This window comes from Castor canadensis, chromosome 4 (assembly GCF_047511655.1).
Source record: "Castor canadensis chromosome 4, mCasCan1.hap1v2, whole genome shotgun sequence".
NCBI lineage: Eukaryota > Metazoa > Chordata > Mammalia > Rodentia > Castoridae > Castor > Castor canadensis.
Genome location: NC_133389.1, coordinates 152,309,328 through 152,336,320, shown reverse-complemented (window position 1 = coordinate 152,336,320; position 26,993 = coordinate 152,309,328). Strand labels below are relative to the sequence as shown.

The 26,993-nt window shown below is 37.2% G+C and overlaps 1 protein-coding gene and 6 non-coding genes across 9 annotated transcripts; 1 reads left to right on the top strand and 6 right to left on the bottom strand.

Annotated features, from left to right (window-relative positions):
- The first annotated feature begins 297 nt into the window (after nucleotides 1–297).
- LOC141422971 (small nucleolar RNA SNORA51) lies at nucleotides 298–431 on the top strand. Its single transcript, XR_012447654.1, has one exon. It is a non-coding gene; the product is annotated as a small nucleolar RNA SNORA51 (small nucleolar RNA).
- A 2,783-nt stretch (nucleotides 432–3,214) lies between these two features.
- On the bottom strand, nucleotides 3,215–26,518 carry Nop58 (NOP58 ribonucleoprotein). Of its 3 annotated transcripts, XM_074071436.1 has the most exons (16): nucleotides 26,256–26,518; nucleotides 21,359–21,435; nucleotides 20,347–20,386; nucleotides 19,809–19,861; nucleotides 16,877–16,998; nucleotides 14,952–15,088; nucleotides 12,844–12,908; nucleotides 11,976–12,110; nucleotides 11,102–11,247; nucleotides 10,226–10,352; nucleotides 9,347–9,510; nucleotides 8,506–8,640; nucleotides 8,135–8,196; nucleotides 5,845–5,978; nucleotides 3,844–3,995; nucleotides 3,215–3,483 (listed from the first exon to the last, which is right to left on the bottom strand). In XM_074071436.1, exons 2-16 carry the CDS (start codon nucleotides 21,426–21,428, stop codon nucleotides 3,433–3,435), a joined length of 1,593 nt encoding a protein of 530 aa, XP_073927537.1. In that variant the 5' UTR covers nucleotides 21,429–21,435; nucleotides 26,256–26,518; the 3' UTR covers nucleotides 3,215–3,432. The 3 variants fall into 3 exon arrangements, with proteins under 3 accessions (XP_073927537.1, XP_020015348.1, XP_020015354.1); XM_020159759.2 differs by lacking the exon at nucleotides 20,347–20,386; XM_020159765.2 differs by lacking the exons at nucleotides 20,347–20,386; nucleotides 26,256–26,518 and adding an exon at nucleotides 19,502–19,619.
- Nucleotides 7,235–7,369, bottom strand: LOC141422899 (small nucleolar RNA SNORA70). Its single transcript, XR_012447601.1, has one exon. It is a non-coding gene; the product is annotated as a small nucleolar RNA SNORA70 (small nucleolar RNA).
- LOC141422998 (small nucleolar RNA SNORD11) lies at nucleotides 10,047–10,129 on the bottom strand. The gene has a single exon (XR_012447677.1). It is a non-coding gene; the product is annotated as a small nucleolar RNA SNORD11 (small nucleolar RNA).
- Nucleotides 10,967–11,049, bottom strand: LOC141422999 (small nucleolar RNA SNORD11B). The gene has a single exon (XR_012447678.1). It is a non-coding gene; the product is annotated as a small nucleolar RNA SNORD11B (small nucleolar RNA).
- On the bottom strand, nucleotides 19,639–19,725 carry LOC141422988 (small nucleolar RNA SNORD70). Its single transcript, XR_012447667.1, has one exon. It is a non-coding gene; the product is annotated as a small nucleolar RNA SNORD70 (small nucleolar RNA).
- LOC141422987 (small nucleolar RNA SNORD70) lies at nucleotides 20,455–20,543 on the bottom strand. Its single transcript, XR_012447666.1, has one exon. It is a non-coding gene; the product is annotated as a small nucleolar RNA SNORD70 (small nucleolar RNA).
- Nucleotides 26,519–26,993: the final 475 nt, after the last annotated feature.

Here is a 26,993-nt window from a genome sequence, read left to right as displayed (position 1 = left end):
GACCAGGTGATTTCTAACCAATAGTGGATGAGTGGGGAGGGGTGAATGACCTACACACATTTGCAATGGACAAGGAGGCTCAGAGAAAAAGAATGCTCAACCTGAAATACAATTAAGTCATAAACATTTTAGGCTAATTCTAGCCTGCCTCACTACCATTGAGCTTACACCCCCACCCCTGGCACTATTTATACTTCTATCCCCTGCCACAGTAATGTCGAATTTGTACTATCCAAATGCCAGCCGATGAAGATGAATGGAAAGGCAGCCAGCCACTGCAGCAGAAAAACCAGCAACAGCCTCCTCGTGCTTACCACAGGCTGTGTTCCTTCACTGTGAAGAGGAAGGAAAGTAAACCTACCACATACTCATCTCAGCCCAGGCATAGGCACAGGCACAGGGCCTGGTCTGTGTGGTGAGTGGGAAGATGGGGTGGGCAGAGGGTGAAGCAACAAGAAACAAACACTAGGGCTGGCAGTGACTCAAGTGGTAGAGAGCCTATTAAGTGTGAGGACTTTGAGTTCAAACCCCGGTACTACCAAAAAAAAAAAAACAAAAAGAAAACAAATCCCACTAGTATGCCAATGAAAATTACTAAATGGTGGAGGATACATGGTTATGAAAACAAAAATCCATGGTGAGGCTGGTATAAACAATGGTTTAGTGTCCATCACTAAGTTTATAGTCATTCAAAGTAAGAGCAGGAAATGGTTAAGCATTTGCACAATGTCTAGGACAAGTCCATAAATTTATCATCTCACTTTCAGATGCTTTTGGCATTGCACATGTGCTTTTCGTACATTCTGTGATTTCAAGTACTCTCACAAATTTAACACAACTAAATTTTCTCCCTTTTACACTAAATATACACAGAACGCTTAAAGAACCAGCAATTAAATTCATTGCTTCAAAAGCAAGTTTTCTCTTTTGGTGGGACTGGGGTTTGAACTCAGGATTTCGAGCTAGCAAAGCAGCCCCTCTACCACTTGACCTGTACCTTCAGTCTATTTTGCTCTGGTTTTTGGAGATGGAGTCTTGTGTATTCAGCCTCCCAAGTAGCTAGGATTACAGGCATCAACCACGGGAGCCCTACTCACAAACATTTCAATACTCAGAGCAACCCTCTTTCAGGTAAAGAAACAGGTTTTGTGAGTATAAATAATTTATTCTAATATTCTGCTACCCTAACATGGACCTGCTCCCAACACTACCTGACCACATGCTAAAAATGTGGACTCATGGATCTCAACTGGACTCAGATTTACACTTTATAAAGATCCATATGCATATTAGTTAAAAAGACGGAGGGAAGAACTGCTAAAAACATTGAGACTGGAGAGGGAGTGAGCTCAAACAAAGCTTTGGAACTTGCTGAGGAGCCAGAAAGTAGTGGGAAGATACAGAAGTTTAATCCAGAAAATAGACGTGTACATTTTTGAAGGGAAGAGACTAAGTGGAAAATCAAATGTTTCCCCCCATCCTGCAGAACTGGGGAGAGAATACGGGGCCTCATACATGTGAGGGACACACTGTACCACTGAACTATATATCCCGCCCTGGATTAAGTATGTTTTAAGCAGAGGTTATTTTATGCAGCCTGGTAATAGAAATAATTCAGAATTTACCAATCAAATTAGGTACACAAAATTCACCTGAGTTTCCCATGTCTGCTCTGATCACAAGGCTCTTCATTGGGCAAGGGTTTCACTATAGTACCAAGCAGAGCAGAACCTACTTTTTGGTATTTAACTAGGTTTTCTCCAAGCCTGTTAAATTTCATTAATTGGTATTTTCAGTATAATCTTTTTAGATGAAAACCTTTTTTTTTTTTTTTTTAACTAGATAGCCCTTGGTGGGTCTCTCTGTCATCTGAATCAAAGTGTTAAAAAATATTAGCTAGTCTCATTTCAAACCAAGAATGTGTCTGGGGTTCTACTGGTGATGCAAAATGACAGTTCTGGGAGCAAGATAACCAGGTTATTAAAGCAAACAATTATCTGTGATTTGCCAGGAAGAAACTGAAGTGGGGTTGCTGAATTGCCTGAGGTCACATGATGAAGAGGTTGAACTGAAAATTACAGCAATTCTAATCCGTCCACCCACCAAATTCTTTTACTGGATTGGGCGTTAGCATGATGCCCATGGCACATAGAGAGGCAAGATACAGCTGACAAAGATCATGGCTGTTATGACTACACACTGGTCGAACGGGCTTCTGCTTACATATCAAACCCCTTTTTTTTTTTTTAAACCAGTGCCTTCTTAGCACAGCAGGCAAACATATCAGTCTCATAAACATTATTTTCCAGAAACAAAGATTCCTCTTTGGTATTCTTCGTCTTAATTTTGTTTTCCCTTTATTTCGAGTGACATTCTTTATGTTAGTGGTTCTAGAATACCTGCTCAGCATGTTCAAAGCCCTGGGTTGTACTCCTTTTAAAGAAAAGTCACGTTGGGTTACTCTAAAAATAAAAAGTCTCTGGACTCTGAAAATAATCAGAAGAATGCTTTTGAAAGAACTGTAATTGTTAAGTAATAATTTTTCCTTACGAGATACAGATTAAGTTTACTTCTTTTGAAAACAAAATTGGGACAAAGAGTGAACCCTAAAAATACAAAAAATGCCAGACTGTAGCAAATTATATTCTTTTCCACCTTTAGAGCAAACTCATTTTTCTGTAGTAAATCTGGGAAATGGAATTTAGAATACAATTACAATAGATGGTTTTATTTCTACAACTGGGGTTGTAGATCAGTGGCAGAGTACAGGGCCCCGGTTCAATCTCCGGCACCATAAATTAAAAAAAAAAAAAAAAAAAAAAACAAAAACACAAAAAACAAGTTAATAAGGATCTAAATTAAGATTATGTCACACATTTTTAGAATAGTGAATAAAATAATATACAGGTCTTCTTCCTTTTTGAAAGATACCAAAATCTTTAAAAATCGAACAAATCTTTATTTAAATACAGAGGCAGAAAAAGACAAAAGGAAAATTTTCCAAAAAAATAAAGAGAAACACAGTAAGTTTTCTTAAATTGGTCCATCTAATTAATCACTGCCTTCCAAAAGGCTAAAGTTCCAAATTAACTATTAACAACTCACTTTCTAGTAATAACTATAAAAAAGAATAACCATCAGATGGTGAACAAAATATAGAAAGGGTAAAGAGTCTCTACTTAAAATGTAAAGAGATCACAGAATTGCCTCAAAATATAAAGAAAATACTTTTATTTGTATATCAAAGACCTTAAGAAATGATGACCTAATAAGGTTGAGAGGTGAATGTCAAGACACAAAAAAGGTTTGAAAAGCTATAGATGACCAGTCACTGTTTCTCTCAACCTGTCCTTGACAGGGCACTTCTGGGATATCCCAACTGGATCTTAAGCATGACGTGTCCAGGTGACAGACAATTATGGTGTCCTTCTATTAGTCCTCATTGTCTCTCTTTTTTTTCTTTTTCTTCTTTTTCTCTGGACTCTGAAAATAATCAGAAGAATGCTTTTGAAAGAACTGTAATTGTAAGTAATAATTTTTTCTTATGAGACACAGATTAAGTTTACTTCTTTTGAAAACAAATTTGGGACAAAGAGTAAACTCTAACAATACAAAAAATGCCAGACTTTAGCCAAATTATATTCTTTTCTACCTTTACAGCAAACTCATTTTTCTGTAGTAAATCTGGGAAATGGACTTTAGAATACAATTACAATAGATGATTTTATTTCTTCTTCCCTCTCAATGAAATCCTTTATTAAAATACCTGCTCATTTCTGGCAGAGTAGTTTAAAATATGGACACCCTGCCACAACAAGATTATACTGGTAATTAAAGACTTACAGGAATTGCTGTGCTAGTGCATGGTTCTTCCTCAGAAAGTGGTTCTTCCTTAATATGTTTCTTTTTATCCTTTTTCTTCTTCTTCTTTATAGATGTTTCCTCTTCTACTACAAGTACCTTTTCTTGTTCTTCTTCCTCTTCCTCTTCTTCGGCTGAATAGAGAGCAGTATAAAAATTTAGCACAGTACAGAACTTACTCCCTCTTGTCATTCTGGTCAACCATCCAGTATTGGGTTCATTTTATAACTGGAAAAATTCTTTCAAGACAGGTCTAATATCACCAACTTTATAAATGATACAAAGCTCAGAGAAGTAATTTTGTCATGATCACAAAGTGATATATAGAAATCAGGATTTTTAAAAAAGGTCAACTAATTATCAAGTCCACTGTTTCTGGGACAAGTCAATTATTTTAGAAATGATTAAGATGCCTAGCAAGGATGAGGCCGTGAGTTCAAACTCCAGGACCACAAAAAGAAAAAAACAAACAACCAGAAATGATCAAGATATTGTGGGGGGAAGGTACAAATTCCAAATTCTAAGTAGGCCTGAGCTAATTGTATGTGCTGTGACTGAGTAATTTATTTAACCTTCTTATTCCTGCCTTCCATCTATGTAATTTAAAAATGTTTATCTCATTGGACTGTTACTGGCACTTAAAGTCCTTATCCTTATCAATTTTTTCCCTTATGAATCTTGTTTTAGTGAGAGTAGAGAGATATCAAATAAACTATGTACTATGCAACAGATAGTAATCAATGCTAAGGATAAAAATAAAGCAGGAATGGGAATGTTGGAGAAGGACAGCTATACACGGACATTTTAGACCAAATGGTGGCCATTTAAGAGACTGGGAAGTGAATGGTGCACAAATCCCAAGGGAAAATACTCCAATGAAGAGAGGAAATATTAAGATCCCAAGGATTTTTCTTGGTGTATGTAGGCGGAGGGATTTGGGGAGAATTGGTAGAACAATTAGAAGGCGACAGAAAGTTAATGTGGCTACTACATACCATCAATGTGGTGTTAAGAACAAACTTGGGTGGAGCAGAGTCAGAGCTGACAGCCAAAGCAACCGGAATTGCCACTTAAGAGATGGGGAAAATTGTGGGGTAACAGACTGGGAGTGGCAAAGATGCAGTCATGTAAAGTTTTAAAAGCTTATTGTATGTACACCTACACCTAAGGATACCAGCCTGGAATTCATTGTTGTAAATGCAAGCAAAAGGTTTAGGGATCTCCTTTACCTTTCAATTAAGAAATAGAAGCACAGAAATTAAATAACTTGTTTAAGTTTTCTCTACCCAGGACAGGAACACACATCTGCTGACAGCATACTTTTGACAACTCAACTATTCAGAAACCAAGTTAAACTAAACCAACTGAGTGCTCAAATGCAAATAAATGGGGCACTTGCTTATCAACTTCCCAAGACAGCCTTGTTGGCTGGTGAATGCCTATTACATACCACTGTAATGGCAGGCTACCTAACATGCGCTCTTCTAGTCTACTCTATCATTCAAATGATGAAGAAAACCATTGCGATGTTCCTTCTTAACTGTAGAACTACTTATTTTGTTGCAACCAATTTAGAAACCACATGCCTTTTTTCCTTTTATTCCAACTCCCCAAATAGTTCACATGATAGAAACAGAAAGTCTCTGTGCACTGAGTGAAATACTCAATTCTATAGACTCAAAGATAGGAAATCTGATACACCTAACACTATCCTAACTCTTCCCAGAGAACATAATGGCATATTAAGACACTACTAGTTTTCAATAAGTGTAATGGTTGTTTCTCTAAGAATTAAAGTATGTGGTTCTTGAGGATTTGTAAGAATTATAAATGTGGCATGGAGGAGGGGCATGCCTGTAATCCCAGCACTGGGGAAGACCACTGTGAGTTAAGACACCAGTGTGGGCTACACAGCAAGACCTCACCTCAACAAAGAGTAATTATAAGACTGTATCATTATCAGAGGATAAATAAAAAACTAACCTTTAACTTTAATCTTGGATTTCTTTGCTTTCTTTTCAGGGATTTCATCATCTTTATCTACCTCTTCTATTTTGCGTTTTTTAGAACAGGTTGGAAGCGTGGAGTCAGCAGAGGGATCGTAAGTCTTCACTTCACTGAAAGAGCCAAAGAATTTCAGAAAATCTCTATAACTATCTGCAATTCAAGAAAAAAAATTTTTCTTTGAGGTAATATTTACCCAAGCATACAATGCAGTTACATTTTAGAGTAGAAAGTAAAAATTAAATCAATTACCAAAAACCAAAACAAAACCAAGCTTTCAGTCTTTATCATAAGATCCTAAGAGGTAGAGGAATAAAGCAGGATACACATGGATAAAGAGTTCCTAAAACCCAAAATTAACTTTTGCGCTAATGTAGCAGAAAACAAAGTAATTATGCCTAAAACATAAAAGTAATTCTCATAACTGTTAACTTTAAGTACATGTGTTAAAAGTGCATAATGGTACAGGAACATAAAAAAATTCCTGAGCAGGGGGCATGGCTCATGTGGTAGAGCACCTCCAGAATAAGTACACAGCCCTGAATTCAAGCCCCAGTACCATCAAAAAATACAACAAACAAACAAAAAAAGGACAAGAAATATTCTGTTAAATGGACTTACAGATATATTGCTTTTATGTGGGGGGGGGGGCAGGGTGGAGAAATGACCCAAACAATGTATGCACATGTGAATAAATGAACAACAACAACAAATAAATAAATAACAAAAAAAGAAGGTTTTTTTATGGATTATCACTTATAAGTAAAAAAAAACAAAAACAAAAACAAAACCCTCCACATTTGCCAACTAAATACAAAGAATTTTAGTTGGAAGCATGGATCAATAAGTACAGCACCTGCCTGGCAAGTGTGGAGCCCTGATGCAAGCAATAGTGCCACCAAATTAATAGACTTTTATGAATTTCAGAATTATTTGGCCATTGTAAAACTAGGAAAACTAAGAAAACTAAGAAAATACTAATGACCTTAACAAATACACTTGGTTCCTTCCCAGAATACAGAAAAACAATTTACTGAATACTTTAATACTGGTGTAAGTAAATATGCTTATTATTGATGCTGATTTACTGCTCTCTCCCCACTTACAGTATAGGACTACAAGAATCTTAAAAGCAGCATTTATTAAATTAATGATCTTGATATAGACTTGTCAAACGGCTTTCTAGAAAAGCTATAGCACTGTACTTTCATCATGGAAACATCACCAGGATCTGTCTAGTATCACCCCAAATGATAACCAATGCACCCTCCACACAAATCTTCTGTGATAGTGAAGTTTCAACACTTCTTTATGCCTATAGGTCAGTTTTAGGCTTGTCTTTTGTCTATGTATTTTTCCCTCACTAGAAAGCTGTCTCCAGGGTCCCTTAGGGCAACCCACACAAACAGCAGGCTGCATACACTACCGAGGAAGCTGCTGTTTGCAGCCACTGCACACCAGGTCCCCATGGGTAAAGGAAGCTGGTCGGCTTAATTGGCTGCATTATCTTTTCACTTTTAAGTTTCATTTTGGGTTAACTTTGTGAACAAACATTGTTTTTGATAGAGTGTATAGGGGAAGTTTAAATGAAAAACAATTACCAACAAAATCTGGAAAAAAAGTTAGATGTGTATCTATGACTAAAAGCTAGAAGTGAATATGAAAAACTAAATGGCAAGGAAAAAAATTAAGCAGTACAATATGGTGAGTACAGTTTAAATTTTAAGTGCTTTCAACACAAAGAGAGCAAGAATGAGCCGGGCATGGTGGCTGATACTTGTAACCTTAGCAGAGATTAAGAGGATTAAGGTGTAGGTAGGGAAAGTGAGACCCCCATCTCAATTAATAAGCTGGGCAAGGCAGCACATAACTGTAATACCAGCAATGTATGACAATATAGGTAGGAAGAAGATCAAGGTCTGAGGCCAGCCCCAGGAAAAAACATGAGACACCCTATCTGGAAAAAAAAAAAAAAAAGGTAGAGTGCTTGCAATACCAAGTGTGAGGCCCTGAGTTCAAGCACCAGTACAACCACAACCACCACCAATAAAAATGTAAGATAACACGTTAGCTTGATCTAGCCATTCCACAATATATATGCATTTGTCTAAAGAATATGTACATCAATATACCTAACTCTTATCAGTTAAAAAACAAAAGGATTATGGCGACACTAAGGTGCTTTAAGTTTGATTTAAAAAACGGCTGTCAATAATTAACATTTAAATAAATGAAAACTTTTCATTCATTCTCCCCTAAATGTACTCACCTTTTGTGTTCATACTTTTCTGTCTTTGCTAATGCCTTTCCTGTTCCACTTATTTTTCTTATCTGAGAAGAAAAATGAAAATTACTAACAAAATTCTAAATAAAGATCTCTTCATAATACATTGTCCAGTGAATCAGCAGGCCAGCAAGCAGCAATACCTGTTAAATTTCTTACTCTGCCATGTCTTATAAACATTATTTAGTAAGTCAGTTTTTTGTAAATATAAGAGAAATTGTTAACAGATTAAAAAAAAAAAACCTGTATTAGACATACTAAAATGTATCACAAAATAACAAATGAAATCCATGAAGCTACTCAGTTTATCAACTTTTGACAGTTAACATTTACAATAAGCAGGATGTGGTTCTTACCCCTCTGTCTTCCAAGGTTCTCAATCTGGCCTCTAATTTGGCTCTGTTCTCAACCCCCATTGCAGAACTGGAATCTTCACCAAAAGCATCATAACGGATAGCCAAAACAGTTTTGGCTGCCAGCATTCGAGAAATCTGAAAGCATGGAGTCAGAGGTAAATTATTTTCCAAATGGAGATATAAAGCAAATTATCACACAACAATTTATTCTAGGACTTTTTAAAAATTGAGCTCCAAAGTATTATGAATAATGTAACTCAAGTCACCTATGATATTTTGGTAGTACTAAGTATTGAACCCAGGGTCTCATGCTTGCTAGGAAAGCTCCCCTGCCAGCCCTCCTATTGTGTTTTTGAATCTCTGCTACCTGGTTACACATCACCAGCACTTGGATGGACGAAAAGAGCTGATAGCAGTTTGTGTCACTAATTTTATGCCGTGAGGTCATCCACAATAAGTGTAATAGTCTTAAGTATTTCTGGATCCTTTTTCAAGCTAATTGATGCTTTGTTTTACAGAACCCTTTATTTCCTCCATTAGTGTGCTTTGAATTTCAAGTTAAATACTGGATTGGTTTTCTTGCCAAACAATACTTTTGGTGCACTAGCCACTGGTGGATCCTAGAAAAATACTAACATGGTGAGAGAAAATGGCTATAAAGGACAAATAATTTCTTCTATTCTTTTCATCCAGTATACAAAAATGCTTTTTTATTGAAACAATGAAGCACTCTCTAATCCAAGGAGACAACAGTAAAATGTAATGTGAACTCTAACTATTGAGTAAAAGAAAAATGAGTTGTTTGAAGAAAAAGAAAAAGCTGAACTTTGGAAAAACTCACCTTTCCTTTGTGCTTAGGACTTGTCTGGCCTACTAGTGAAGCATGATAAATGAGACCATATTTAGGGGTATCTCGTCTAGACTTGAGAGCCCTAAACAGAGCCTTTTCTGCTCCAAGAATCTGAACTGTAGAAGCTGCGTGCTTGGCCAAATTCAAAAGAGAACCTACAAAAGAAAAAGCAGTTACAAAGAAATGTACCTCTGGGTATTTGAAAGTTCCATGTATTAAACAGGTTTGTACCTGAGTAGCAAGCACGAGGCCCCAAGTTCAAATCCCAGCACCATCAAAAATCAGAAGACTGTAATTATTATTAAAGCTATAGAAATAAATAAAAATCTCATACAATTTAGGATTCTATGGTTTGGCACTGAATTCCCTGAAAAATCCACTATGTTTTGTGACTCTTGGCATAAGCAGAGCTGTGTGATGAATGTCTATGACAAACTGAAGACTAAGACTATTCAGCTCAGTACTACTTACTGGCCCAAGCATCTCTTACTGCTACAAGCTTAGCTATACCTATAAAAGTTTATATAATCTTCTGTGATAAATTATAATAATGTGTTCAGTATCAGTCATTTTTAAGAACTATATTCAAATCTTGGTCTGATAACTTTTTCTTTTTAGTGCTGAGGGTCAAACTCATGATGATTTTTAATATGAAAATGCTAACTAATTTTATCCTTTTGACAATGGACAAGTGTCTCAGAAGAGGTAGTGACTAAAGATGCCTTCATTATCCAAAAGGAAATCAGGCAAACAAATAAAATCATCATTGAACACTTGGCCACTCATCTTTAATAAGTACCGTTGAAGATTTTGAAAGCAAAAAAGTCAACTCCAAATACTCATATTTACAAATCACTTTAAAACTGTCACCTGCATGAGCAATAAGCCGTGCTCCAACTAATTCCCCAACCATGACTGTAACATTGGGTGCAATGGCCATCATTCGATTTTGTAGATATTCGTACAGTTGTGTTCTATATTCGGAGATTTCAATCACCTAATACACAGAATAAAATAAGAAATTCCCAAACACCTTATGAATAAAAGCAGTATAAAATTCACATGTAAAATACACTGGAATCCAAGAGCCAAGCATGATGGAGTACCCCTGTAGTACCAGCTACTCAGGCTGAGGCAGGTGCATCATTTGAACCCAGGTGTTTGAGGCCAGCCTGGGCAACAGTGAGACCCTGTGTCAAAACAAAAACAAACTCCCTGAGTTATCATAAACTCTGAGTTTTGATAACTCCTGAGTTATCAAAGGCAATTGCTTGATGGTTAAATTTACTCCTCAGTATTCTATAAAATGACCTGGGGACTATATTAGATGATGCTCGAAAGCCACTTAGCATTCTTTCTCAAAATAATGTTAGTATTATTATATTTTTTGAAAATTCCAAAGATTTTTGCATAACTACCTTCAAATTTAGGGGGAAAATTATCACCATGGGCTATAAACATATAACTCAGAATTAAGTAACTCAAGCCATACTTGTATGGCTTCTCAATGCACTCTTTGGTTAGTTGGTTATTCAAGCAGTAATGCCAATGCTAAGAAAAATAACTTCACTTTATTATGTATTTCTCCCTTCTAAATATACAAAAAAAAAAAGATGGCATCAGATGAGGTAGTGACTGAATACCCTCATATTGTTATCAGGTGCACACATAGTGTAAAATCATCACTGCCATCAGAAATTACAGAGCAAGAAAGACCTTAATTATATTATCCATGGCATAATTTACCTGGGTGCAAAGGTGCAGAATGTTGCAAATATCTTCTTCAGAAACCTCTGTTCCCATAGATATCTCTGCAGCTGCTTTCACTTCAGCTTCCACTTCCTCTGGCAGCAATTCAGAAAGTGTGGCAGAGGCATAGTTCTTTCTATCGCCTATGGAATGTTTGCAGAGGATGAGGGAGAATCACTCTTCAACAAATTACATAAAATCCATCAAACAGTCAAAAGAAAATGTAGACATAAACCAATCAAAAGAATGACCAAATGAAACAAAAAGTGAACAAATTTGTCCTACTAGTAACTGGTTGTCCTTATGCAAAGGCTTGATTTTAGAGATAAATCTCCCCCCCCACCATTATCTCCCTCCAAAAAATTAGGGCAAAAGAAAATGTCCCACAAAAATTTATTTCAGCAAAAGTAAGGAAAAGGCTAATGACTTTGTCACAAGACAATTTCATACTGAAGCTGGGGCAAGAACTTTTTGGGATAATCTATTGATCCAATCCACAGGTTTCTCTGCTGATAGGATTACTACAGTAATTCTATTAGTATATAATAGGTATATTACTAGGATTAGGTATTCTAATTATTGGAATCCCTAAGTCTATAATTGCCAACTGAAACTGGTTGCAATTTCAGTTAATCATCACAAGAACACATTAAAACATAACCAACTAGGACCATGTTTCTGCTGTCTAGGTTATTAAAATCAAAAGTTAAAATTTATTTTGTTTCTAAAACCAGATATTAAATTATACTTCCCTACATATACAGTTAAAAAAAAAAAACCCTGTGGAAATCTCAGGGAGTTATTACTTATGCTTTGGGATACAACCAAATTTATTTATTTTTGATGTCTTAAAGGATAAACAAATACTCACCAACTTTCTGTAAACATTTGCAGTACGTCAAATTATCTGAAATGATTTTTCCTAGTTCAGGGAAATGCCAGCCATACCACTCCCTACACCGCATAATATAGTTGTTCAGCTCTTTATCCAAGTCATCCAACAAGGCTGCAGGAGATTAAATGAAAACAACACACGAGGAATTTATTATTTAATGTACACATCAAATTACCCTTAACCATTGCAGTGTACTTTCAGTGGCACTAACTATTCTCACGATGTTGTGCAACCACTATTTCCAGAACATTTTCATCATCACAAACTGAAAATTCCATACCCTTTAAAAACTAACTCTCCCTCTATGTAAATTTGTCTATTCAGTGCCTCCCAAGTGACAATGTATCATTTGTCCTTTGAATTTGGCTTATTTCACATAGCATGTTTTCAGTCTTTCCACATTACATTTTAAGGCCAAATGATATTCCACGCATGTACACGAAACATTTGCTCATCTAATGGATGTTCTTTGTTGTTTTCCCCCCATCTTTGCTGCTGTGAACATGAGTGTAGGAGCACAAAGGACTCAGCCTCTACTTTCACTTCTTCTAAGCCATTTTTAAAAATTGGACATGCTATGCTTTGATGTTTTTAACCTTTAAGAAAGTCAAATGAGAAAAAGCAGAAATACAAAACCCACTTACTGTTTTAGCATGGAAAAAGACAAATGAATCAGATTATGTAGTATTAACGTGATCCACACCGTCTCCAACTTTTTCTACTTTGCCTTCCCAATTTACCTACTTTACTTATTAAAGTTCTAGTTTATCTCCTTTCTCAACAGATAGTCTCAACAGTAGGAAAAAGTAAAGAAAAAACAGGTCAGACTTTACCATGTACTTACAAATTGCCTGGACAATCATTGTGTCCACTTTATCAGCACTAAATTTCAATCTGTATCTAGACAGGCTGGGGATAAGAGAGGAAACCAACTAGTTACACAGCATCCAGGTAAACATTTAAAGTAACATCTTAAAAAGTTCTTTTTTAAAAACCCAAATCCCTCTCCTCAAAGCTATATTACTTTTAGTTAGTTAGTTAGTTAAATATGAATGCACTATACAAAATCAGAAAGCACAAACTTATGCCAGGCATAATTCTGTAATCCCAGTTGTTAGGGAGGTGAAGATTGAGAGGATTGTGGTTGGAGGCCAGGCCAGCAAGGGGATGGAGAAATAGTGAGGTCCAATCTCAACAAATAAAATGAGCATGCAATCTCAGCTACACTAGAGGCATAGGTAGGATGACTGTGGTCCAGGACAGACCAGGTAAAAACCCTATATCCAAACACTAAGTAAAGCAAAAAGGCCTGGGGCACTTGGCTCAAGCAACAGAACTCCTGCCAAAAAGTACAAACTTATTGAAATGCACTTCCCTGATACAACCTGTATTTGCTTAACACAAATTAATTCATGTATGACAAATGGGATGCTAAGTACGGCAGAAGTTCTATTGATTCATGTGATTTTTTTTTTTTTTTTGGCGGTACTGGGGTTTGAACTCAGGGCCTTATACTTGCTATGCTGAGTTGCTCCACCTATCCTACTTTGTGTTGGCTATTTTTGAGATACAGCTCGCTTTTTAGCCTGGGCTCAAACTGCGACCCCCTCAAACTCTGCCTCCCAAGTAGCTAGGATTACAGGCATGACTCACTGGAACCTAGGCACCAATTAGATTTTGATGGCAGACCTTATCTGCCCTTGCCCACCCCACCCACCACCTCATGACACACCTCTGGAAATTGTCAAAATGTCCCCTAGTACCTTCAGAAAACCACTGCTATACACAGTGCTGACTATTCTATGTTTGGATATTGACTTGGTTTTGCTATTTGTAGAAATGCGAGTTTCAAAAACTCTTTCTGGTCTCTGGATGTTTTTCTGTGATCCCTGTAACTCAGCAGCTTCAATTCTTTCGTTATTATATGCTCACCTTTTAAAATTAACAGGAAAAAGTGGCACCTCATGCCTGTAATTCTAGCTACTTGGGAGGCTGAGATCAGGAGGATCGTGTTTTGAAGCCAGTCCCAGGCAAATACTTTGAGAGACCCCATCTCCAAAATAGCAAGAGCAAAACAGACTGGAGGTGTGGCTCAAGCAGTACTGCACCTGCTTTGCAAATGTGAAGTCCTCAGTCCAAACTCCAACCCCACCAAAAATTAATTAACAAGAACAGACTGTTGATCATTGTACTATTAATATAAGCTTTTTTTTTGGGTGGGGGGGTGGGAAAGAGAATGACTAACAGGGTTTCACTATGTATCCAGGTTGACCTCAAGCTAGATATACTACTGCATGGGCCTCTAGAATGTTGGATTACAAACATGTGCCACCATGCTCAGCACAAGTTTTTAACTGTGCTAATTCAAATTACTGTTTTTGATAGTGCTCTGTTTATCAAGTTGCAAAGGTTTTAAGTAGTCTGCCCTTGAATGCCTACTCTCTCCTGATTTTAGTGCAATTTCGCAGAATGTCAAGCTTTTAAAGATTAGCATACCATGAATGCCAGGTACTAAGGCACCTCTGGTTAAACATGACAGGGTTAATGTGCTTCTTTTTTACCTTATTCTAAACTCATTAAAAATCAGACTAAAACAACAAAAACACATGCAAAATGAGGAGACCATAGCAAATAAAGAGAATTCTGGGAAATGTCAAGAGGGTGGAGGCACAGCATGTCTCAGAAGACAGAGAAATGAAGGCTAGAGAAACCCTAGAAAAGGTCTAGGCCAAAAAGCCAGACTGTGCGGGTTCAGATGCTGATTTACCACTGACCAGCTATGCCGATCTTGAGCATCAGTATGCTCATGAGTAACACTACCGTCTCAGTTGAGATATTTATGAATACTGTTATAAGGATTAAATTAATACTTGTAGTAACATTTTTAGGACAGTACTGTGTAAGTGTTTATTTGAAAAAAATAAGCTGATTTTATTTTTCTATTATTCTTACCTGTGGGCCAATCCAAGACACATGGCCGCCATTTCACGTGGTTCTACTCCAGGGATTAATCCATCCATTTGCGATCGGATTCCTCTCATAAGCTCATTAACAACAGGACTATGGATACAACTGAGATTCAGCTTTTCCTACAATAACATTTATAATAAATGAGGAAAAGGTTTTCTTGAAATTTTTTCTTATATGTTAAAATACTAATGATTTAAGGATCCAATTTTCAGACACAGTATAAGTTTCTATTTTCTATTATGTTTTTTAAAGAGCATTGAGTATATTGCTGTTGGAAGTCAATTCTGAAAACTGGAAGACAGCTTAGTTCTATGTATCAAAGGTTGTAAAACATTAATACAATTTGACTTAATTTTGTTGTTTGTTGGATAGAAAGGGTCTTTACATCATTTTTAAAATTATGAAAGTAATTAAAAAAAATTAATCAAAAGTAAAAGTCTCAAGTCTTAGGCCCTTTCCCAACAAATATTAGTGTTCCTTTCTATACGCCACAAATGGGTTCATTTTTTTCCTGCACACCTCCACTTTTCCACTTTGCAGCATATTTGCTAACTCCTTCACATAGTTCTAATTCATCTCATGCAAAAAACTAACAGACATAAAAAAGCATGTATTACACTGTATGTTTAAGAACAAAATATTTAGCATATCATACAAGTGATATTCAGTATAAACGTTTTTATTGGAGGGGGTGGTACTAGGATTTCAACTTAGGACCTCACACTTGCTAGGCAGGCAGTTGCTTTACAACTTGAGCCATGACCCCAACCTAAAAGTTTTCTAAACAGAGAAACTACGAAGGAAAAAAAAAAATTAAGATACCAACAATCCCACTGATTTAGCAATATATCCTTCAGTGTGCCTTTCTCCAAATGTTTTATGCCTCATGTATAAATACCCATTCAAGCAGTACTGTTTGCTGTGTATTTTTACAGGCTTTCATTCTCTCGAGCATGTCTATATAGAAGACTCAACTTGGAATTAGAATAGTTTTGCTTCCTAAAATACTGAAAATATTTGCTTACTTCCTATTATTATGCTAAAATTTATGGATTTTGACAGAAAATATGAACCAAGGATTGTGGGCAAAAAGAATATGCAGACTGAAAACCATCCCACAAAGCTTTGTTGCCCAACAGTACTAGAAGTGATCTATTTAAACGAACTTCTTAAATTAGCAATCCTCTCTTTCTTTAGCAGTACAGAACTTGAACTAGGGGGGCCTCACTTTTGCTAGGCAGGTGCTTTACCATTTGAACCATATTTCCAGCCCTTAAGTAAACAATTTGGACTCACTAAAAAAAAAAAAAAACCAAACAAAGTCAGACACCATTGGCTCATGTCTGCAATCCCACCCTCAGGAGCCAGAGATCAGGAAGATTGTGGTTCAAAGCTGGCATGGGCAAACAAAGTTTTTGAGACCCTATCTCGAAAATACTCAACCCAAAAAAAGGGATGGTGGAGTGACTCAAGGTGTAGGCTCAAAGTTCAAACCCCAATATGACAAAAAACAAACAAAAATCCCCAAATCTCTTAGCACACTTCTGCCATGACCACGTGGTTCTTTCCTATTCAAAAAACGATTGAACCTATTACAACTGGCTCCCAAAGTATTCTGCTTTTTTGAGTTTGGTAAGCTGGTTTTTCAAGTTTTTCTTCCTACCTTTGCTGCTATATCCCCCTTTAAAAAATGTTTATTATTATGTGGCCTAGGGGAAAAAGACCAAGTATGAGACCTTGTGACAACTTAATAAAGGTTAGGATTTGTAGTTAGTATGCTGTACGTGAGCTCTAACAGGCATAAAGAAAACTATGACTTTAGTTTGTGCCAGGGACTGAACCCAGGGCCCTGCACATAGCAAGCATGGACTCTATCACTGAGCTACATCAACAGCCCCAGACTTTACCTTTATGACCCCTCCTAGTTTAGCATCAGCTACAGCCAGAGGTTCATGGGCTTCTTTTACTATTTTCTTCAGAACTTTCTTCAGCTGCTTATTGATTTTACCCTCCATCAGAGCTGTGAATGCTTTTTAGGAAAAAAGAAAAAGAAAGAATTACTCTCAGATTTTTAACCATGAGAGCTTGTTTTATTTTAAAATTTGAAGGAAAAAGTAATTTCTTTCAAAAGGCCTGAATTTATCATATACTTTGGAACAAAATGATCAATGTGAATATTTTATAAAAATCATGTCACAAATGGTAAAAAGGAATACATTCATTTTGAAGGCTCTGTGACAATGTTTTTCAAGGAGTTCTAATTTCTTGGCTAATCCCAAATCCAGATGTATCATCAGGTCTCTGTTATAAACCTCCTGTGATGGAGAACTTACTGCTGAAGGCATCCTATTATATTTTGAGACTGCTTTCATTTCTGGAAAGCTCTAAACCTGCTACTTTATAACTCCTATCCTTCCTGTATATACTTCTATCTTCTAAACCTGCAGGGACTAAAATCTCTTTTGGCATTTGCCTGAGGTTAAATATGCCTGGAAGGAAAATCTGTCATAGTTTGTAAAACCAGACAGTTTGCTTTTTATCAGTCAGGCAGTTGCTTTTCTCTCCCAATCCTACTTCCACCCATTTGAATTACATACAAATCCATTCCATGTTATCTGGGAAGATTAAAAGAAAGGACAAAAAGTACCTGCTTATAACACAACTCATCCAAGAATTCAACCTTTTACTGATGGATTCTTTTTCTTTTTTCTACCATAGGGCCTTACCATGTAGCTCAGGCTGACCTTGAACTTGCCTCAGCCTCCAAAGTGCTGGGTTTACAATTGTGCATCACTACATCCAGCCATTGGGTTCTAATGTCTAATATACTAATATATATTGATATATATAATATATTCATTCATTACAATCTACCTTTCTATTAATAGTCTTAGCAGTGTGCCAGTGGCTCAAGCCTGTAATCCTAGCTACTAAGGAGGCAGAGATTAAGAGGATCACTGTTTGAATCCAGAGACCCTATCTCAAAAAAACCCATCACAAAAAGGGCTCATGGAATGGCTCAAGATGAAGGCCCTGAGTTCAAGCCCCAGTACTACAAAAAAACAAAACAAAATAAAAGTCTTCCTTTTATAAGTTTTAAAGCCCTTGGGCTAAGAACATAGCTCAATGACAGAGCTTATGTTCCTATGCTGCATAGGACGTGATAATCTCTACCTCATGGAAGTTAGATTGGGGAGATTTGGTTTTTATTTGGTTTTTGGTGGCTGTGGGATCAAACCCATAGCCCTGCACATGTAAAGCATGTAATCTACCACTGAGCTGTATCACTAGCCCAAGATTTCTCTAAATTCTCACCTAGTATGCATATTCCCCCCACTTTTGTCTTATAGCATTTTAAAGAACACAAAGCTAAATACTTCAAGTCTCAAGTTTTAACATCTGTAACATAGAAGTAGTATCTATCTCACAGGTTGTTTCAAAGGTTCAATAATTAGCAAGTGAAGAGCAAAAATCTGAGAATCACTATGTGATTAATCCATTAGCTAATAATATTAAAAATGTGCTTTGTGCTTGGCCAAAGATTAGGCTCATCAATTTAATACATTTAGTAAGAACTGGTCAGAAATGTCCCAAATAGATTAGAGATGATACACAAAAAGAAATTCAGAAGAGGCCACTTGGATCAGGGCTGGTCATAACACAATATATGTGAACAATGCCCTCTAGAGTTGGAGGATAGCTAACACAATCTTGCTAGGGATTTTATCAAAATTCTACCCATGCCTGAATCTGTGAACAGATTTTTAAAAAACTATTACCACAGTTGTGTATTATGGCTACAGGAGGCTCTAATTATTGATATATAGATGGAGAAGCCCTAGAACTATTTAAGAAAATAAGCTAGCCTCGCTGTTGGATCCTTCTTCAGCCTTCCCCTCTGCAGATAGGTAGCCCATTAATATTCCAGCATATTTAGATGGATTCCCAATTTCCACACTGAGGATCCTATCTTCCCCCTGTGGTCGATTAACAAAGCTATGTGTGTCTTTCAAATTCTTATCTAGCTTTAAACCATATTCTTCTTATAGTCTTTCATCTTCAAATTTATCATCAAGTAGTTGTTTGATTTACAATACGGAATTTAAGTGATCATACCTATGCCTCCCATTTTTCTCTAACACCAAAAAAACCCAATCATACCTTAAGTCACTTCTAGTAATAAACCCTATCACTTTGTCTGTTGTCCCTTTGTAAAGTCTAACTTGAAGACATGGAATCACCCATTCCTCTAAATCTTTAAAAAGATCAAGCTTCCTTGAAAACTCTTTAGGGCTGGGTGCACGGCTCAAGTGGTAGAGCACCTGCCAAGCAAGCACGAGGCCCTTGACTTCAAATCCCAGTACTGTCAAAAACAAACCCTTCTATTAGTCTCTAGAGATTTTTTAACACTGATGCTTTTCAAAACTAAGAATGCATACCCCTGGAGAGCTTTCTTCAACTATGAAACCTGGCTATTTCAACTTTATCCCTGGATTAAAATTATCAGAGAGCTGTGTACTTGACCACATTACCTTGGTCCCTTGTAGAACAGCTTTAATTGAATTGTGCTTCAGCATTATGCTGCTGGTTTCCAAACAGAGATCAATTTAACCACTTCTCACCACTCATCACATGGGGGAAAAACCAGCCCTACGGTGAAAAAAGCTAACTCAATGTTGTCTCAGTGGTAGTGACGAATTTGAGTTAGATCACTTAAACTCAGTTCCATTAAGAATGCATCATTGACAACATTGAATAAGGTTAACTCAAACTTGTAGTAAGGATAACAAATTGCCAAGATTAATTTTTTAAAGAAAAGTTTCTAGTCTCTTACTTTACCTGCTAATGCTTCTGCTGTATCCTGAAATTTCTCAAAATGTTTTAGCTTTACTCTAGAACATAAAAAAAAGAGAGAAGAGACAAGTTATGGAGGCACACTGATTCTGCAAAAGCACACAGCTGAGAAAGACATACTAGGTTTTTCTAAAGTATATACTAATGGAAGAAACTTGCCTGTTTCAGGCATGAATCAGGGTACAAAGTCCGAATATTCTTCATAAAATGATCAGTTTTCCCAAATGCTGATTGAGCAATGTTTGGACTAATACAAAGACAGTTGTACGCTTTGAGGGAAACTTAGACCAACAGTAAAGATGTTAAAGATCAACATATTCCTTGCTGCTTAAAACTGGATTTAGATGGCTTTTGCTATGTTGCACAGAATGGACTCAAGGAAAAATATGAGTCCCGCTAAGGCCAGGACATTTTATTTGTCTATCCATTACAAATGCCATTCTCAGATCTGTTTGTTATCTCATAAACTTAAGTGAGAGTAGCATTTTAAATAGAAATATAAGCCAGACATGGAGGTGCACACCTGTAATCCCAGTTCTTGGGAGGCTGAGGCAGAAGCCAGCCTGGGAGGAGGGAGGAAAGAAGGGGAGACAGAGGAGGGAGGGAGGAGAAGAAATATACAAATAGTTAATTCATTGTTATCTCAGTGGTAGTGACGAATTTTTGAGTCAGATCACTTAGATTCAGTTCCAACAGGAATACATCATTGACAACAATGAATCAGATTAACCCAGAAAACCATATAACCCTTCAAAAAGGCAAACTAGTCATCTATTTACCTAAAACAGTGTCATCTAAAGCAGTGTTTTCTTACCTGGCAAGAGAACAACCTGGTGGTTCCTTAAATACACAGTTCTAATACAAAGATTTAGGGAAGAAGTATGATTTCCTCTTATTTGACCCTTCCCTATCTGAATTTCCACCCTTCTGAAGTCGCATTTGTCTCTCAATATTTGTTTAAATGCACAGATATACAGAAACACTGCAGAATGGGACCATATTAAATATGTTACCCTGAAGCATATTTTTCTCAGCACATCATGAATAACTCTCCGAATTTATAGATATGCTACAATTTGTTTAACAATCACATTACTGATGTCATTTAGGGTTTTACCTAACTCACTACAAAGCTACAAGTTTGTGTTTTGCTTTTGTAATTGTTTAATATGCCATTTTGGGGGGGTTTAATGCTCTTTAGGGCAAGCTTAAAATTTTTTCTTGGGGCAGGGGGTTATGGCTCAATGGTAGAGCATGTTCTTAGGGTGCATGAGACCCTGGGTTCAATCTTCTATATCCCCCTCCCTCAAGAAGTTTCCTTCTACTCTTGTGTTTTTATTAGCAGTAGCAGATGAATTAAGTACATCCTTGACATCTATGGATATAATTATATACAAATCCAAAGACCACATTCACCCAATAGGCTTTTCACAAGTTGATTCGTTGATGGTGAAGTAACCATACTGCCCCTACCTTGAAAACAGATTTTCAAACAAATTAACCCCTAAATATTAACTGCTGTTAAGATTACTTACATTTTATTTGCTTTCTCTGGAGTTTCAAATTCTTTCCACAAACTATCAACCTCCTGAAGTTTCTTCTCATTTAGAACCTGCAAAAAAATAGTTCTCTCTAAATGGTACATCTTATGCATATATAGTTACATTCCTTAAGTATAACTATAACACAAAATAAGGGCAGTGAAAGCTGTTTCTCTCTCTGAAATAATGAGCTTTCTTACAAAGCATAAACTTTTGGTCAAGTTAGTAGTTCTTGTTGGATTTAGCTGGGGTCCATTAGAACTTTCATTCTGTTCATGCACACTGTTAGGAATCCCACTATTTACAATTATCACGGACAGAAGTTTTAACAATCTACAATTGAGCTATATGAATATATAACTGTTTCTGCCCTTACTAGTATTTAAATTATGCTAATTTTTCCTTTTAAATGCTTCAGAAAATATTCCTTTGTGCCTAAGTGTTGTATTTCTTACCTATATGCTGTCTTCTATAGAACAAATTACTGGAAATAGAGTTAATTGATCATTTAAATTAGGCATATTTTGTTTGCTGACAGATGTTGCCAAATTGCTTATAAACAATTCTACCATTTCACTTAAATCAGGAGTAAAATTAAGCCCACTCTGGTGGCTCATGCCTGTAATCCTAGCTACTTGAGATTGTGAATTGCCAGGGCAAATAGTTTACAAGACTCCGTCTCCAAAATAACCAGAACAAAATGGACTGGAGGTGTGGCTCAAGTAATAATGCATCTGCTTTGAGAGCAAGAAGCCCTGCGTTCAAACTCCAGTCTCACCAAAAAAAAAAAAAAAAAAAAAAGTAAATTAAAAAAAATTATTTACCTACACTTTTTACCAAGACTGTGATAAGTCAACTGCTCAAACTAGGATAGGGTAATTCAACCCTAAAATCTACACCCCAACATTTAGCATCCCTGAAATGGATTATAATTGATGACTGGCTAATCAAACTTACACTTGTAAAAGAACAGCATGTTAAGCTTGGTGAAATAATATGCATCTGATTTTATGAAACTACAGCTGATAAATTTTTATTAAACTCACAGTATCACAGGACATTTATACATTAATACTTATTAGTTTAGTACAATTTTTTTTTTTTTTGCAGTAATGGGGTTTGAACTCAGGGACGACACCAGCCCTTTCCTGTGATGGGTTTTTTCAATAGGGTCCCCAAGATATTTGCCTTGGCTTGGAGCTGCAATCCTCTAATCTCTGCCTCCTGGGTAGGTAGGATTACAGGCGTGAGCCACCAGCACCCAGTGGCTGGTATTATTTTTTTACAATAGAAAAAACAATACTGAAGTATTGCAGATCTTAGTCTTTCAGATGCATGGCAAGACAATTCTAAGGATTTGTTGTGTTACTTAAATTTAATCCTATACACCACTTAGATTTACAGAACTCGAAAAGTTTGCTGAAATAATTCAAATTGGAAAAATTATGAAGGAATCACAATTAATGGAGCAGTAAGCAACTTCAACTCATAGTGCTGGTATTCCACCAAATTTCAAGACTGCACTAAAATATTTACTGAAATTTATTTTTCTTGGAGGGGAGGGCAGGAGGTGGCCCAAACAATGTATACACATGTAAGTAAATGTAAAAATGATAAAATAAAAGGAATAAAGAAAAAAAAGAAGTTTAGTTTTTACTAATGGCAGTTCACAGAATAGTAACTTTTTATGTTGTGCAGAGAATGTAGCTAACCATACCTAAAGTTCATGGATTGTTAAGTGCATTTGCACTAAATAGGGGTATGACTCAATGAGTAAAAAATTCACATTTTTCTAGCAGAAAAGTGTATTTGAAAATAACACTTGAATAACAAAATTAGCGTATTTAAAAGCTATTACCACCATTCTGAAAGTTAAGGTAACAAAGGAATTGTAATAAAATCATAGTAACTCATAATTACCCAAAGGTTTGAAAAGACTTATGTTACGGCAAACAAAATCTTGGCTGTTTCCAATCACGCTACAACATAGAAGACTGAAAAGAGCATTACTAATAACAACAGTCTGAACAAAATAAAGGTACATTTTGTTTTACATTAATTTTTTTTTTGAGAAAGGGTCGCCCTATGTAGTCAAGCCTCTGCTTCCTAATCCTAAAGTGTACTGAGAGAACAGGCATGTGTCACCATGACTGGCTGCCTCAAATTTTTAATCATTCATTTTCAGATAGGAAAATTGGAAATTCTACATTAAAAAAAATCTTAGCCAGATGCTGGTGACTCATGTCTGTAATCCCAGCTACTTGGGAGACTGAGATCAGGAGGATGGATACCAGACCAGGCACATAGTTCGAGAAATCCCACCAGAGAAAAATGGACTGGAGATGTGGTTCCATGGTAGAGCGTCTGCTTTACAAGTGTGAATTCAAACCCCACAAAACAACAATAAATTTACAACTTACTGTTTAGATTAAGATGAACTAATTTCAGTTTCTAAGTAGAACTAGTATATACCTAGTACCACCATTAAAATCTTAAGCACTGTTGGCCTCCCATGGCCACATGGTAGAGTGCCTGCCTAGCAAGTGTGAGGCCCTGAATCCAAACCCAGGACCACCAAAAATAAACATCAACCAACCAAACAAACAAAAAAACAACACTCACAGCATACCAGGTATGTCCAGAGAATCCTTCTTACACAAAAATGAATTTATGATCAGGAAAGAGCACCACTATATCAAAAACTACATTCTCTAATTTTCATTTTTTGAGGATTTTCTATGTTTTACTTTAGAATATTTGGTGCTTTTTCTTCAATACAGACAATATGGACAAATATATGAAACCTGTTGTGCACACAGCATGAATCAATTCAATAGTTTAAAATGTGCATGGCTCAAAAAGGTGTGAATTAATACATGCAACATGGATTAGCTTCAAAAGCATTAGGCCAAGTGAAAAATAGGTCCAACCACAAAAGACTAAAATATTACTACATTTACACGAAATTTCTAGAGAAGACAAAATTATACAGACAGAAAGCTGATTAGTGGTTGCCTAGAGTTGGGACTAAACTGAGTGGGCAGAAGAGTTTTTTGGCATTGAGCATTCTAAAACTGGATTGTAGAGGTGATTGACAAGTGCATAAATTTTACTGAAAATAGGTCAGTTGTATACCATGTAAAGCATATTCAATAATGCTAAAAAATACACTACTCAGTGATTAGGCTATATGTGAGCATTTGTTAAACAGGTCAAAATTTTCTTCTTCCTGAAAGGCAGGATTACAGCTTGAACCTGTAATCCCAGCACCAGGAAGGCTGAGACCCTGCCTCAAAAAAAAAAGAAAAAAAAAATTAGATAAGATTCTAGAAAAGCAAAATGGATGTTATGGAGCTCTGAGAGGAACAAAGACTTTTAAAAGTCCCTTAAAATTTCTGATACTGCATTAAAAACAAAACCAATTAAAGGGAAAATAAGAAAAGATTCCTTCTGCTTTTTATTATAATTTATTGGCTTTCTTAAAAATAAGCAGTTGTGCTGGGGACTCGTGCCTGTGAGTCTAGCTACTTGCCAGAGCAAAATGGACTGGAGCGAGACAGCGCCTGCTTTGCAAGCATGACGCCCTGAGTTCAAACCTCGATCCCACAAAAATAAAATTAAATAACCAGCCGACCGAACAAATGCAAACAAATATATTTTCAAATGTCAGAAATGCAACTTAAATTAAGAGACGCTCTCAGTACCCTTCTTGCACCCTTATCACAAAAATAAGTACAAGCGTTGGGGTTCTGGTTGTTTTGGAGGTAGGGTTTCGCTATGTAGCCCAGGCTGGCCTCTTAATTCGGACGCTCAAGTCCTAGGACGCCTCCTGAGTGCTGGGATTACAGACTCCCACCACCACGCCCAACCGGTGTAGTTTTTTTCCAACAACTAAAATTTTACTATACGTGTTTTGTGGAGAACTTTTACCTTATATCAACAGATAATCTAGATTGAATGTGGAAACTGTTTCCCGTTCCTGTGTTCCTAGGGCTCAACAGAGTGCTAGGCACATGGAAAGTACTTAATCTACCTCATTGTTACTAACATCTCGGCAGCGCCTCGCTGGAAGATGAACTTGTTATGTGCATTCCTAAACTTTCCCTATTTGAACAATCTAGTCTCAAATTGACATCAATAGCCCAAGTTTCTGTCCACAGCTTCAAACTTGAGCTGCCCGATTTACACAATTACATTACCACATCTAACAATGCAAGCTTTCAGAGCCCAAACCGGAAATCCTGCGCACCTGTGCCCCCAACAACCTTCATACTAAACCATTCACTTAAAACCCCAACCCATTCAACCAATCCTGACAGTTCTACCCTCAAAATGTCAACGTAGACCTCCATAACTTTAATTCAAGCAACTTCATCTTGTCTAAATTAAAAGCAAAAATATCCTTTCTTGCCTCCTGTAATCTAGTCTTCATACAGCAAAGAAACCTTATCAAAAGACAAATTATATCAAGTCAAAAGCTTTCGATCTTTCCTCAGAATAGCTACATTAAAAATCTCAACTCGAACGTGGGGTTAGGTCTGTGACAGAGTGCTTGCCTAACATGTGCTGGGGCTCGATCCCCAGCATCGCAAAAACTAAACTAAACTAAAATACGAAGTTTCTGCAATAACCTACAAGACTAATACGACCCCTACCCATGTCGACTGGGCCAAATCCTCTAAGGCAGCACGAACCGGTCGCTCCAAACGGCGGGGCCACGTGCTCAATGAAACACGGGGTTCTTAGGCTTTTCCACTCCCTTTCCGAGCCCCGGGACTTAAAACGCACCCACACGATCCTGAGTAGTTTCGGCCTCTTCTTATATTTCCTTAAGTTTCCTCGCCTGTTCAACACAGGCGATCACTCTGCAACGGCTCAATCTTCCACCTACCTTAAAGATGGCGTAGCCAACCGACGTTTCAAACAGCACCAACATGGTGAGGCCGGATCAGGGCGCCGTGCGGTCCACCTTTAGCTCTTATGCTAGGGCGAAAAAGCTAACTGTAGCCACAAAAGGCCCGCAAGGCCACGGCCCTCAAAGAACAAACGTGTACGTCTTCCCGTAAATGAACCAAACCACGCTGCCTAGACGTTCCACACAGCTCGGCACCGGAAACGCCAGATTCCGCTTCGCCTTCTCCAAGGATTCTGGGATGTTGACGTCCTTCCTGTAGAAGACTGCGCAGAACTAGCCGTCACTTCCGGAATGTTCCCGCCACAGGAGCGGCGGGGCAGGAGTCGGGAGGGGTATGAAAATATCGCGAGATTTCTTAGGTGCTGAACCGAGCTTGGCGCAGCGAGAGGTAGCGAGGAGTTCGCTTACTGTCGCTAAGCTCTCCTTTCCGCCGTACGTGATAAATTTTACCTGGAAAGAAATGCAGAACTGGCTTGTGCTTGTCTGCTTCAGCTTTCTGGCATTTGAGATGGCAGCTAGTGCCGTACGACTTTCCTCCATTTCAAACCTTGATTTGAAGGGCACGCCTTTCAAATCATGAAAGGCGCCATGACTTCAGGAGCGCCATGACTTCAGGAGCGCTCTTGGGTCATGGCCAAGCTGATTTTTAGCACAGAGTTCTCTCTAATATATACAAGTCTCTCCTATTTTTGCCTTTGTTAAAATGACCCCCAG